Below are 15,635 nucleotides of genomic sequence, written 5' to 3'. Positions count from 1 at the left end.
GATATTTCTCGAATCTTTTTATAAAGACGTGCGGTACCGTTGTTGTCTGACCCTTTCTTTCTCCCTCTCTCTCTCTCTCTCTCTCTCTGTCTCTCTTTCGGCCCGAGGAGTCTTTATACTTCTTTTCACTCTATCTCCGGCCCGTCCAGGATGGACTCACGCTAGGGTTACGGCGTAAATACGCATACAGGTTGGGAGGCGGAGGGGGAGGAAGATATAATGCACGTGCATACGGAATTCGTGGCGAATGTTTCTTCCTCTGTCGAGAGCGTTGTTTGCCCCCCTCGGCCGCCCCGTTTCGTTGGAGGTAATTAAATATCCGCCGGTTGTTGCCAGAGTCCAACCGCCCAACGCGCTACCTTAACGATTGTCTCTGGGTCAGAGGTCGCACACGCACACATCGCACAAATAATACCCTACTCGGTCGCGGTTATACGAGCCCCGGTGATGCAGAATGGCATGGGAACTATTATGCTTATTAAGATGGAAAGTAATAAATTATAGGCAGCTAATAATGGGAACCAACCTGATATAATTGATGCGGCCTTATATCTACACGTTATAGCTCGGCGTGTACGCATACACGAACTAATACTTCACACAGGCTTTATTATACTCGGCCATGTTCGATTCGCGAACAATCATGTATCGGGCATTGAAACCTGAGCTAGTCGGCACCTCTGCTTTGTCTCTCACTTCCGTCTTCATCCGGCGGCGATCCTTTTGCGATGACATTAAAAGTAACGGAAGCTATCTATCGGAATGATTCCAGTGTCTACAAATAAAGGATGCGAACGAAACACGATGTTATTCGTTTTTGATACTCGAGAGTACATTCACGGCTCAATAGTAAGCATTGGATTCATCTCTCCAAAACAATAACTCGTTACAATGAGTTACGAGGGTTACGAGCAATCGAAAGACGCGTCGTGTAGTCATGATTTCTCGTGGTTAGTTTTTTTTTTTTTAAAGCACCCACCGACAAGATCCAACCTCAAAGACAGAATGTATCAATGGGACGAGTTGGCACCACCACTACAAAAGTGAGGGATCTAATTGCTACATTATGATTGGGGTTAATCGACATTGACACTGCTCTCTAAACATAAGTCAGTCATAAGTATACCACTGGAGAAAATCAGTGTGTATACACTGTCAATCAGTGAAATGTGAGTGAAAAGTTAATGCATCGTCAGTGTATGTGCACTGATTTTTTTCCAGTGGTATACTTATAACTGGGAGTCAGTGAATTTTCGCTGATTCAAATTAAGAGAGTAATTGCGCAAATGCTCAGCTTTGAATCAGCGTGTTGTGTATCAACAGTTTCAGTAATGCGCTAAAAATTTATCTTTGAATAGTGTGCCAACCAGCCCAAGTCTTTTCAAATACCGTAAGGATCGATGAGGCGGCTCGCTTTTCCGTCTGACGTTACTTTGCAGGGAAAGCGAGGGATGAAGGTGTAGAAGGTTTACTGCCAAGCGCCACCATATAATACCCATGGGTGCGAAGCATATCCGGCGCGTGTTGCAGAGTCTATTGTAGGTTGATACAGGTACCTGTGATGCGCCTAGTAGAAACCTGCAGGCCAAACCCACGCCTACAACTGCGCGAGTGCCGTTTACCGAGACGAATGTGTGCCTCCGATATTGGTCTGCGGCTGCGTATTGGTATACACAAGAAGCATTAACGGGCGAGGGTGTGTCCCGGCTAATAAACTAATTTCGGTCTTAATTAAATCCAAGACAATACGGCACTAATTAAAGTAAACATTAAACACAATAAAAACCGGTATCCGAACGCAGGTATAATATAAGCTATAAGAGAGTCGAAGTCCTGCATCCTGGATCCCGATGCACGCTGCCATGCTGCCGCATCGCCGGTCCGGTTGTAAAAGTTATTCTCTCGCTCACGTGTCTGCTGATCGGCCTCGAGATCACGGAACTCTTCTCCCGCTTCCTGCCTCTCTTATACCGGTAATTCACTACCGACCCCCGGCGACCTTGTCTTCTCTAACCGGGAACCGAAATCACTCCGATATCCGCCCCCTTTCAGTTGCGGCGACGACAATGTCTCGGCGATAATTTACTTTGAATATTGAATGAAAGGGTATAATCCATGACCTCGACGTATACTGATACACAAACATGTTTTCTACTCACTGATTCTATACGGACGAAATTGTGTTTTGTATTTCTCCCGACATCTTGGTCTATCGTCCAATACGAGCGGTGATTAAAGAGGACTGGAACCTCGTGATGACCACGCCAAGCAGAATCACAGCGACAGAGTCCTAGTCGCTTGAAAAGCCGGAGCTTTTCCGGCTAGGCCATAAGCTGAACGTGGTTGGACCGATGATTTGATAAACCCAGAGATCGGGCAAGTGGGTATAAGGTCCGGTTCCGCGGAGCAGGCGGTGACCAAAAATCGCGATACTCGCAAGTTGCGAGGTAGAGAGACACGCAGGTTTGTACACGTATAATGCACAGAGAGAAAGAGAGAGAGAAAGAGAGAAGGAGAAAGAGAGGGAGAGAGAGAGATAGAGAGAGAAAGAGAGAGAGAGAGAGAGAGTCGCGGCGAGTCTACAATTTTAATTAACCCGGTACCGGGTAGCCAATCGCGATCGAATCGGGCGCACGATCTACAAGGAATCTACATAAGATCCTCCACTCCCGGCTACAACTCAATTCCCTCCGGGGGCCCCCTGGTCCTCGGGGCGCCTCTCTCATCGCCAAGAGACGCGTGTGTGCGGGCTCACCCACGGCCGATATCCACCTACCGCCATACGTCGCTATCTCCGAGATCGGAGATAGTAGCAACTCCGGCATCGGCACCACCACCACCATCACCACCACCATCATCACCATCGGCAGCGACGACCTGGACGCAGTTACACATGCCTCCCACCCGTATTGTCTGCTTGAATAAATTCTTCGAAAAGGAGGAGGAAAAAAATAAAATGGAACCAAACACCGGCGACGAGGGGGGTCAAGAATTAACCATCCCCTATATTTCCCAGCTCCGTACGTACGGCGAAGTCGTGATTCGATATTTCTTACACGCGCGTACTACGTTAACGATGCCTTGGTGTCGGGGTGAAAATACTACCGTTACAGTAGGAAGTCACCAGCGTGCTTCTGCTCCACGAATTAATCCTAGAATTTCAAGTCTTGGCGAGAAGTTGAAGAAATGATTAAATATTTCAAGTATCGCGATAGACTTGAGACAAATTTAACGTATGGTTGAGTAGTTGAAACCTTGGTTTCAGGTCGAAATAAGTCGTCGAAACTGTCAGCAGGACCATGAAGATGATAAATAATGTTACATTTTGGGCAAGTCAAACGATAAATCAGAGTTCATACCATATTTTTATCTCAGAATTCTCTTTATCGACATTAATGACTGTGTAAAATAATTCTCACTCAATTTTACCGTACAATCATTCGGAAGTTTGAATGACACGTAGGCTGAGCATTAGATATAAACAATGTACAGTGTAGCCCGAAATCGATGCTGAATTGAGAATGACATTGCCGAGTATCGACTGTGATAAGTGCAGATTAGCAGTCTCCTTCAACGTAAGAATAGATATTGAAATCTGCAAATGCTCCTCCGTTCCGTTCACGCGACGTTTCTCAATGTCACTTACAGCTTTCGTCCGATATCCCGAACCGACGATGTCCGCAAGGAGTACCTTATAAACCACGGTCACAGGAACGCGGAGCAAAAGAGATAAACAGTGACGCGGGGTGTATTTTGTGAAACCGGAGACGGCACGCGAGGATAAAATGTAGCCAGGGGTTACGAGAGACGCGCCTCTCGCCTTCGTTCGCGTCTTCTCGGTGACTTTCGTCCTTTTGCGGAAAGGTGGTAGGTGGTAGGTGGTAGGTGGTAGACCTCTTCGCACAAAGGAGGACAACGCGTATGTCGATAATACCCCCGGTCATCCCGCGTGAATTGGCTCGCGTTGGTGGGTGTAGAAGCACCGACGTCACGCCGCCCTCAAGGTGGGCTGAAAATGAGAGCCTCTAAAGTCTTCTAAGCTGCAGCGATCGAGACGGAGAGACGAAGAGACCGCGAGGTTCGAGGAGGTGAAATAAGGCATAACGCCGGGTAACTCGACACCGCCGCTCGCGTATGTAAAACCATATGGTGTAAAACGAGATGCCGCTTCGTTCGAGTATTAAATTGGGTCTTTCGAGACACGTGATGCCACTGCTTGAACGGCTTAAGCGTACCTGCACCGCCCGTCTTTCGAAACTATCTGCCCCGATGCTTCGTTCTATCACCAATCCGCCTCGATCCCTTCCCAGCTCACACCGCCGCGGCTATAATTCCATTCTGTCATGTTATTATTGAATTTTCATCATTGGAAAACCTCGCCTGGAACCAATTCAAAATCTTCGACTTTCTTTTATTATTCAACATTCCGTCTGATCCTAAAAGGAGATTGGAATTATACCGCTGGAACATTGCTCTGTACGACTAAAAGCAACCGTACCCTACAACTGAAATGATGAGTGACAAATTTTTTTATACACGAGTTCAGTTGTGCCTGATCAATGGCAGATACGGTGAGTGAATTTTAGATCGTTGCAGTGCGTCTTAAATAGCCGTGAACAATAATTATGAAAAATACCACAATGCTCGACGTATCTGTGATTGATCAAGCAAAAGACTAAGCTCGATTCAGAACTTCTCGTCTTTATAATTCATTTATTATTTTCATAACTCATAACTCATATTTATATTTGTATATTTATATTTATATATGTATATGTATGTATATGTATATGTATACGTATCGACATCGAATTTATATGTATGTATATCATGATAGTGTAGATGTGCTTGTTTTTCTATATACCGTGAGGGTCTCTTGACGCGATCCTTTCGCGCCACTTGAGGTGACTCTGAGTCTTGAGGATCGGCGGCTTTGGCCGTCAGTCCGAAAGGCTCGCTTCAATAAACTCACTCTGTATGTCTATTGTAATATTACGATAATTATTATATAAGAACTGTTACACTGATACTTAATGAATTCAAAATCTTTAAAATTTATGTACCTATGTATATGGTAATAATAATAATACTAACAATAATAATAATAATAATAATGATGATAATAATAATGATAATAATAATTTATGACTAAAATGGCAACATTTATATGCAGTGCCATTTTATTGTTGCCAATTTTTGTTATTTACGTCTGCCATGATAAGTTGATTTCGCAATAGTCGGTAACAATAAAATGGACAGATGCTTCACATCGAGATTCAAGTCTTATGGTTATATTAATTAACTTAATAAATTCTCTATATCTGTACTCTTTTTTACGATTTGCCTATCTGATCAGCCCATTATAGGTATATGAAAAATTGACTGACTTTTTACGATGTAGCTATCGAGTCACGACCGACTCTCGTTCAGGGTCTCATGCTTTTCTAACTGATTTATTATCCATTTTTCGCTCTCCTTCTCGCTCTCGCTCATTCTCCCTTGCCTCTTGATTCGTCGTGAAATTTTTTTATCTATGCGCATTATACTGCTTGGATATATAACATAGGGAAAAACTATCTAATCAATTATACATTAGCAATCGTTCAGGTTATACTAATAAAATTCGAATCCAATTCTTTAGATACCCTGTGCACGTAAAGTACATCTGACGAGATATGCGATTTTTCATAATTGTACTCTCAAGATCTTTTATTCGTATATCTGAAATTTTTCAGAGAAATACTGTAGCAAAAGCTCAGAGAGACGTTATTCAAAAAAAAATTGTCGATCCTCGACGGATACGCATAACGTCTAACTAATTGTGGTGACGACAATAGAATCTACAGATCGTGTGCCGACGTCATTAAAGTGGTCGTCGAGTCGATGGAACGCGACAGACGTGTGATCATCAAAACGGTAAATCGGGAATAAAAGACCGGGACTTACGGCCGCCAAATTTACTAAATCCCATCTCGCACTCCACACGATATCTCGTCAATTTTCTGATAATATATTCTGTGCAACGTAGGACTGGAAACATTCTCTGTATGATATAGCTAACAAATTTGAATAACAGTTTCGAAATGTAGCTAGAAGAGGTTAAAAAATGGACAAAGTCCGGAGACTGGATTGGATTGGATTGGATTGAAGTGGATCGGAGCCGTAAATCATGAATGTGCGGTACAGAGCTTTCCGAATCCCGGAGAATGAATCGGCGATTAAATTAGCGGGAACTCGGATCGGGCGATATTCAGTGCCGCCTGCTAATGTGGTTTTGGGATAGTTGAAATATAATGAAATTGTGGAGAGCGCCCTCGAGGGTCTTAAGAAAGCCCTGCCACTGACCTTTCTCGTGGTTGACCTTGCGCTCCTGCCGCCGCGCGTTGTCCGCCGCGACCTCGAGGAGGCCCTGGATGTTCCTGAGGAGGGTCTCGGTGCTGGAAACCGAGGGGTCCTGCCCACCCTGCGACACGGCAACCGCCGCCGAGGCTATTTGGGAGTAATTTAAAGCTTGCGGACTTTCGGAGCCGGGCGCTGGCAGCGGGAGGTTCTCCGGCACGTCCGAGAGATCTGGAAAATGAATAAAGGCTACATTGTACAGGTGTTGAGACGCACCGGCGATTCATCGGGTCAGTGAAAGACGCAGTAAACTCAGTAAATATGGCGCACTTGAAAGGCGGGAAACGATCATGACATAACCTCTCTTTCTTTGTTTAAAGGTTACAGTTGATCTTCCAATCCGAAATCATGTATGAGCAAAATTCGAATAGGAAGTTAGAAGTGACATTCTGACAATAGAATTCATTGAAGGATTTCGAAATGCAGAAGGTCGGAGAATGTGAAATTCAAAATGTAAAAAGTGTAAATTGTAGCATCGCAAAACCTGTAAATGCCAGTGTTTATACATTTTTGTATATTTCTACGTTTACTCGGACCAGGTATTCCAAATTTCAACTTTCTATATATTTCTATCCGAATAACGATATTTTTCCATATCTCTCCACTGATTTTCACGATTCTATATTTTGGCTTCTCACGTTTTCACCATTCCACATTTCGACTTGAATCTACATTTCGACTTGTCGCACATTTTAAATTTTCTGAAACTTCGATATTGTACCCATCTACTCTGCGGCCATTGTTTGACTCCCTTACACAGGAATTATAACAACGGGTCTCCGAGGAGTTTCCGGCAATCTGTTATTGCACTCAGAGGATTCAAAAGCGCACAGTAAATGTCGATGATAAATTTTATCCGTGGCCAAATACCCCCAAGGTGGGTGAGGTATATACTTAGCGAAAGTTTTATATTTAGGTAGACAGAAAAGTTATGCCGGTTTTCGTGCGTGTCTCGACGCCGTAACGTCGCGACGCCCCCTTGTTACCTATCCGCGAACATTTGATTTAACGTTATTTCAATTCGAATTAATCCAACGCTGGTAATATTTAACTTTCACCGCGGTGTGCAACATCGCCTCCGAACCCCCGATGCTCATCCCGATCTTGTACCTCGGCAGGACCATGCTCGTTTAACATGTCCTCCCGGGATATTTCGACGTCTATCTATATGTATGGCTATTCATTCATCGGCTCCCGGAGTACTAAGTGGATGTTCGTCGATGAAACGAACAATTTTCTCATCCAGCTCGAGACTAATACGCGTCACGGAATCGGAGAAAGAAATTGATGTACAGAAATACGCGCCACCTGATTTTTATTTAATTGATCGTAACCGTTAGTTTATAGCACAATTTTTATTAACGCTGCTGTAAGTGGAATCGTTGATAATTTGTCCATTAGAACCGGTCCTTTTTTACATCTTCTCTCCTTTTACATAACGATATCTTGAAGCAACTATAATTTGATCAATATGGTTGGGCAACTGTATTATTTATAGATTTCAAATACAGCTTCGAGTCGGTTCGGGGAAAGAAATCCATGACACAGGATAGCGAGCGAGAATTTATTGTTTAGAGAATGCTCAAAAATCTTCAAGGCTTTGCGAATGATTAATTACAGTTTGTATTAACGGTTTTACATAGCTTGACGATAATAAATAATGAACTCGAAGAACAACGATATCGATACAAGGGGGGGAATTTTTGTCAAAAAGTCATATTCAGATAATCACTCTAATGGAAATTACGTCTGGGATCATAGATTACATTGGACAGATTCCCACGTGGCTATGTAAGTCGATACTGAGGCTGGATCAATTAGACAAATTACGAGTGACACGGTCGAGGTTAGTCTTCGAGAGCCATGCGTGGATCGCCCGAGGGGCTGACTCGAGAGCGTAAGAAACCCAAGAAATGCAGTATTACGAACGGTTATGATATTGCGGGTTGAGCACACGCGCGGTGTAGAATCCCGCCGAGCGGCAAGACGGAGGAACAGAGAGAAAGAGAAAGAGAAAGAGAGAGAGAGAGAGAGAGGAATAAAGTCAGTCGTGCACGTGGACAGCGAGGAGATCCGTTTGCGCGGGGCTCGGTTTAAGTGGCTTTCATCGGATCGCCGGTGCAGCTTTATGGCCAATGATAGGTGGTTTATTGTATCGTCTTTTAATTATCAGCGAGCACCTACAGCGCCGCATTTGTTACGGGCGGTACTTAGACCGATTCCGATCCCGGAGGTCCCGCAGGATTCGCGACCCGGGACGATAACGCGCCAGTCGGCAACTTAGGGACCGGTGACACCGAGCCATTACAATTATCGGCCGAAGGACTCGTCATTTTCGCCCTTTGTCCAGCGCGCCGGCGCCTCAGACTCGCTTCACGCTTCCGCGCATGCGCGATGGGTCACCGCGGCGCCCGCGCAGTAAATGAGCAAATTATTATCGTCGTGCTGCGGTATAGCGAGAGATATTATTTCTAAGAAACTGCAGTGCGTCTCATTAAATCAGAACTGCATTCCGAACGCGTGTTCACTCCCACAAGGCTTCCCCTTGTTCGGGGGCGCGCGCGCAGCTTCCACGCTGAGCATACACGGCCCATTTCGGTATACCAAATAACCACCCAGCCACCCACCCACCCGCGGGATTTATCGGTACAACTTGATATTTAGCGAGCCATGTTACACGCGAAATAATATCGTAGCGGTAACGGTGAAACCGCACACCAAGCACTACCTGGATACCGGTCAAGGAGTCGTCGTTCATTTCGCCCGTACACAACGGGCCCAAGAATTAGTCATCGGCTTCTTCACGGCACTAGCTTAAGGCTGAATCAAAATGATTTGAAAAAAAACAACGGTTCGAGAAATTTGCTGCAACGTGATTTACGTCAATTTCAGGCGATTCGATTGGTCTTCAATTCACAAATCGAATTTGCAGCCTACTTTCTATCGGAAGACGAGCTGGTCCAGCAAGTTACAAGGATGGTCTCCCTCCTCCCACCCACTGTTAGCAGTTCCCTTGTTCTCAAGAGAACGCGGCGATATGTTACAAACCTCATTAAAACGGAACTGCAACCAGAATCTTTTATTTTCAGGGTTATTGGAGGTACGTATAGCCGGTGCGCGAAAGAATGTTGTCTTATTTTCGTTGTTGTATAATAACCGTGTTCAGATCCTGAGATCGGAGTACGAAATTTGGACGATGTTTAAAAACTGAGACGATTCTAATACCTCTTTTTCGTCATTTTTTATTTGCTTTCGGTTCCTCAGGTGAAAAAGGAGGATCGTTCATGCAGACTCGCCTCGACTTTGATCCGTCTTTAATTGGGCAGAACCGCGTTCCAATTAACGCGTCCCATATAAGCGACAATCGAGGAATCGATTAGAAATCAATGCGATTATAACGCTTGGACGCGTCGTGGTGTGAGGCCGAATCGTGAAGAGGATAGGATAGTTGTCGTGCTCAAAAGTTGAGATCCCTATCCCGCGTCCCTTATCTTTCGTTATTAAAATGAAACTAAATATACCGTAGATCTGCCTCTAATGATCTCACAATCCCTCGGAACCTAAGCGAGACTTCAGTGGTTCTTAAATCGTTTTATTCCACCGCCCCAGAATCCGAGACAACTATTCGGCGCAAAGTTGCAGGCGAAACGGACCAAACCTTTCACGATGATCACAATGCGAGTAGAGGAAGAGACGCACAGGGGGTTGAAAGTCGCTTCGCGGAGGCCGAGAGAGGATCGGAATCGAACGATTTCGAAATATTTTGACAACCGCTGGACCGGGATGTCAGACGTGTTTCTTCGAGCGAAGAACGTGAATGAATCCCAGAACGTCTGGGGCCCCCGATGATCGATGAGAGGTGAGGTACCTCTGACCCACCACCACTAAGCCGTAGGTACACGAGCCTCGAAGACCGCAGCAGCGCAACACTCGGACCGATATAATTATTTTCCATTTGCATATATGCAACGAAATCAGTTCCCTTCGGCTCAGACTTCTGCCTTGTGAGGGGTAAATTAGGCACCCCCTGTCTGCACGCTGCACCAATACTCTCCAAGACACTTCGCCGGACGAAGATGAAGAACAATCGACGGCTGGTTCCACGTGACGTACTCGAGAAATTGAGCTACCAAGTGCGCATGCGCAGAGTTTCTCGTGTTTAGACAGGCTGGCCAACTCACTGATCTCTGTACTAACTGGGTGGGTTGACTAGCGTCCTCGGCCTGAATCGATTAGAAGCAGACGAAATCGACACTAGCGCTTCAATAGCCTCAATGAAACTAACGAGTCGCGTGGTTCGCTGTGTATGTCATTGGTTAAAGTGACAGAACCATGTGACTAGCTCTGGTTCTACAAGCACAGGAGTCAGCCATCCAGTTAGTATAGTGATCAGTGGGCCAACTGTGTCTGGTTTTTCCCCGGCGCGAACTTTCAACACTTGGAATCGTTTTGAGGTTATGAGCAGACTCGACTTCAGAGCCTTCACATTTTGGACATCTCAAATTCTCGGTACAACATAACCTCGAGATGCCTACGGATTTTCAGAGTATCAAACCTCCGGGTCACGGGTTCTGCTGGAACTTCTAGGCGTGTTTTTTTTTTGCCCTAAAATACGAAGCCTCTGATGAGTAGTTTCATTTATCGGGCCATTCTTTACTATAAGCCTGAAATCGACTACAGGAGCAGAGTAACGAGTGAAATGCCGTTACCAACGTAACCTGTTGTACATTTTGCGAGTTGGTCAACCTGAGAAGCAGACGGTAAACTGAATCGTCAATCACGGAATCGATGCGCCGACTTTTTGGATCTGCAGGATCGCTTGTTTTCGTCACCGAGGAACGGGCATTCCCAGCTGACCGAAAGGTGTAAATATTGAGGGATGAACTTACCCTCGTCCTTGACGTTATCGTCCTCGAGATCGTCGGACAAGTTGTCCTCGTCGTCCTCGTCGTCCTGCGAACGATGAGAGGCGCCGGCCTCGCTGCCGGATTGTTCGCCGACGCTGCCGCTGCCGGCGGTTTTGGACAAGTTGAGGACCGGACTGTGTCCGTTCGAGGAGCCTGAAACAAAGCGAGAAGAAGACGGGTTGAGTCCGGGGCTTTCCTGCGGCGCCGGATGAAGGCGGTCGAGTTTCCCCGAATGCTGCAGCATGAGGGACCCGGCTGACAAGTTGATGGATTTTATTTGCCTTCGCGGATCCCCATTTAGAGTGGAACAAGCCAACTATCCACTTTCCGAGTCGGCCGCGTCCGTATTTGATATCCTAGCATTTTAATCCTGACGTGGATGGATTCTGTTTGGGCAGCGAATGAGCCACTCGACCGAGCATCGACGGCCCTTCGCGGGGGGATTCCCTCCTCGCTAAACGGACTCGGGTCCCCCTAACCCCCCGAAAACGCAAACGGATCCCGAAGGCGCGGCACGCGGACACGAATCCGTACTTGTAGCTGCAATAAAGTCTGCGCCGCTGGCCCGTCAGCCCCCCCTTTCCACCCCCCCCCCCCCCCCCAGTTTCTGCCTCATGCCTCGTCCGTGAAATGCTTTAATCGCACCAGCTTTGCCCCGGAATGAATTTATCTTGGCCTTCCAACGCCGGAGATAAAGGGTTCGTGCGGCTAGACAGATTAAAATATTAAGGGGAATCGGGGAAAAAAAAAATAAATAAAGTAAAACCCTTGCGGGCGGTCATCGCGACCCGACTCGAACGGTCTGAAACACGATATCGAACCTAATCTCTGCGCGGGGCTAAACGATCGGCTGTAACTACTTGCGCTGAAAATTGAAAGAAAAAACAATACCGCGTGATCCTCGTCCGCATGATGAGAAAGCAAAAGAAGAAAAAAGAAAAACAGTGAAAAGAAAAAACTCGAATTATATCTAGACCGTGTGTTTTGAATTGACGAACCGGAATGATCCCGATGAAAAGATTTGTAGAGTTAAATCACGAGCTGTGACGGATGGGTGTGGAGGAAGGCCGAGTGACGATTGCTAATAAGTATGCGGCTCGCGTTTTACAAGTCTAATAAAGGTAATTGAAATCGATTTTTACTCCGGTTCAATTAAGATCCAGATGGTAATCGAATCCAGCGTGGATTTATCGCGCTTTCCGATCTTGACCTTAGGATGAGACTGCAGGATCGAGCTTTTGTTAACACCCGCGAAGCTGCCGCCGTCTCGAATGGTAATTCGTACACTCACCGTTGTGGGAACTGAGGTCACGGGGTTTGTGGTCCAGTGCCAGAGCCCGCTCCGCGTCTCCTCTCTCCTCTCTCAGTCTGTAACAAGAAGAAGAAGAAACTCGGGTCAGCGAGGAAAGAGTGATCAGCTTCAGGGGCGGAAATGGAAGTTGGACGAAGCTGAAGCCAGTCGATTTCAGACTGCGGGATAAAAACTGTAGTAACGTTGAACATCCTCGAAACGGAGGCTGTCAAACTTCGCGGCAATGTTCCTCGTTAAAAATGCGTTATATATACGCCTTCCAGGCGTTTCGTGTATTACACTTTTCTTATTATTATTTTTTACGATTCTCAACATAGCTGGGAAACTTTTAATTTCACTTTTTATACCGTTTGCGCCTTTAGCCCGGAGGCATTTACCGCGCGTAATAACGTATCTCATTGCGCCGCTTCAAGAAACAGTCCGCACGTAAAGACTTTCCGTTTCCGACTGCTCTCAGAGGAAAGATTTTCCCGGTCCAACGAGAAGCTGAAGTTGACACTCTTAAATTTGAATGCACAGGTGATGAAAAAAAAAAGGAATAAAGAAAAAATTGAAATTAATTTTGAAATGACCGGAACGAGGGGATGAATAAATAAATGAAATTGTTCTCTCACTCTGTGTTGCATATAGAATGCAGGGTGGGCGGCTGAACGACGCCTTAAACATTTTTTCCGAGCAAATTACTCCCGAGGGTACGCATCGGGAAGTTCTTTTACCACTGCTTCGCACCTCGAATCGAACCGCGGTCCATTAAGTAGAAAGTTAATATCATTACGCTATATAATATCGGGCGCATCTGGGAGCCGCGAGGAGCACTTTGCTAAACGCCGCCGACTCGACTCGACTCGTCCTACTCCCCCTCTTATGTGGCGCGGTTTTCGCGGAGGCATCTTTCCTCCACCCCGGTTATAATGCTTTAATTTTTTAATGAGAAAATGCTTTTAAAGAGCCAGAGAGAAATATTATCCGTCGAGCAATAGGTACCGTCGTCCCTATTTGCGAGCTTCCGAGCCCTTCTCTATTCCCTTCCGAAAGCTCGGCTCTGGCTTCGCGGAAAAAGAAGAAGCCGCGCGGTCTCAGCTTTTGTACTGAACTTCTTTCGCGCTCTCGAAAGCCTAGGAATCGTCGAACCCGTTCGATCGTTTCAGTAGCACAATTTGATCAAATTGTAACTGACATCTCTGCAACTTGCACTGTAAAAACTTGACGGTGTTAAAATTGAGTACGGTGTGGACTAAACTGTAGAACAATTTTCACTGTCGATTCAGAACTTGAACGTCGAATAGTGTTAGATTGACATGAAACAGTGTTGGATTGATACCAAAAAATATTCTATAAAAGTCCGCGACGGATTTTTTTTACATCGTGTGTTGTTCCAATCTTTATCGGAATTTGGATTGGGATGCTGTTTCATCTGAGCTCAAAACCATTGGCGCAAAAGCGTTGTTTCACAAGTTGAGACTCAGTTAGCCTTAAAGACTCCAGCCTGCACGCGTTCAAAAATATATCTGCAACTGCTCATCCGCCGTCGGCGAAAGGGTTCGTGTTCGTTGAAGATTATGTATCAGTGGCATCGTTCCCCCCGCGTTTCGAGCCAGCACCAGATATCATAACGACTTAATTTTGGTGATAATTAAATTTTAATTGGAAATTCGAGTTGATTAAGACGGGCGACGGGTATCTAGCGTCTATATCCACGTATACAATGTCCCTCCCACTCTCCCTCTCTCTCCCTCTCTCTCCTACCCGGCGTTCGAGTCGCTCCGAGACATCGCAAGGTTGCAATAACCAGCGACGAACGTCGCAGGGTTATTAAATTTGTAATTAGTTGAATATTACGTCGAGCGTCGCGGCGCTGCTGCTGCTGCCGCTTCTGCTGCTTCTGCTTCTCTTGCTGCCGCTGCAGCTACGGGACGACGGTGTTAATATGTTACGGGTTTCATTAGGTACGTACATACCTATCACTTCGTATGCGGCCCTCATACCGTGTTACATGTATGCGAATAAATTAGTTACTTCAAACCCGGGGCAAAACTTCCGCAACGTCGTATCGCATTTAGGATTCTACTGTGGGAAACTGCGGGAACTCGTCGATACTTCGAAATATCATTCGCCAACTTGTCAAGTTGAAAAATTCTCGAGATTGAAACGTGGCAAAATAAAAAATTATAAGAAGTCTCGTTGAAGAAGATCTATAAATTTCATACGTATATATCGTAAACGAATCGTGTATCCACAGATTGTTTGAAATAGATTTCAGATTGGTAACGATAATACATTATTGTTTTTTGCTGAATCACGAGTTGGTCGTCTATCAATTATAACGATTGTACATAACGGATTGATTTTCTCACCAACCGACAAGATGGAGAAAAGAAAAATCTGTCTATGTCTGTTCGTATAGAAAATTCATTTGCGAATAAAATTAGCTCTTTTGCACCGGAATCGGACTGATGGAATATTTATATATTCCGGTATGATTCGTTTACGATGTTGTTAATAACAAGGCGTTTCACGGTTGAAGATTATTGTTTAAATAATCATTATCCGTCTCGCAGGAGCGTTTCTGATCGAGATTCCACGATAGCAATTTCGGATCCTTTTTTCAATCACATTTTTCACTCGACTGTACTCGCTAGGCATTCTTGAGGGTTGATCGAAGCTGATCGAGTATGAGGCGGTGCGATATCAGCCCCGGGGACAAACGGCTGCATCGATATGCAGGCGGGCGTTTTGGCCTCGGAAATCAAACGCATCGTCCGCATAGCGCGAGATAATGACAACAATGGTTGTAATTTCGGAGTAACAAAGGGAGTCGCGATAGGGTGGGAGGGAGGGAGGGAGGGAATATGCGGAAACGGACGCGCGAGGTATGCGCCAATTTAAACACGCCAACGCGAATTTGCGGCAACGGTTTACAGCGAAGTAGATTTTTCCGTGTCGCTAATACGAAGCCATACTGTATCCGGAATCGTGGAACCGTATCGTTACGCCATATGCAGGAGTAAGTGGGTAGT

At 45.5% G+C, this 15,635-nt stretch overlaps 1 protein-coding gene across 3 annotated transcripts in view; it reads right to left on the bottom strand.

Moving 5' to 3' along the window:
- Positions 1–15,635, bottom strand: part of LOC124177872 (dachshund homolog 2) — a 183,044-nt gene that overhangs the window by 48,904 nt on the left and 118,505 nt on the right. For all 3 annotated transcript variants that reach the window (XM_046560766.1, XM_046560767.1, XM_046560768.1), the window contains 3 exons: positions 12,598–12,674; positions 11,289–11,459; positions 6,346–6,570 (listed from right to left, as the gene is read on the bottom strand). In XM_046560766.1, coding sequence (XP_046416722.1) covers positions 6,346–6,570; positions 11,289–11,459; positions 12,598–12,674 — 473 coding nt within the window. The remainder of the gene's footprint in view (positions 1–6,345; positions 6,571–11,288; positions 11,460–12,597; positions 12,675–15,635) is intronic.

This window comes from Neodiprion fabricii, chromosome 3 (genome assembly GCF_021155785.1).
Source record: "Neodiprion fabricii isolate iyNeoFabr1 chromosome 3, iyNeoFabr1.1, whole genome shotgun sequence".
Classification (NCBI taxonomy): Eukaryota; Metazoa; Arthropoda; class Insecta; order Hymenoptera; family Diprionidae; genus Neodiprion; species Neodiprion fabricii.
The sequence above is the reverse complement of the archived record's forward strand: the minus strand, read 5'-3'. Positions and strand labels throughout refer to the sequence as shown.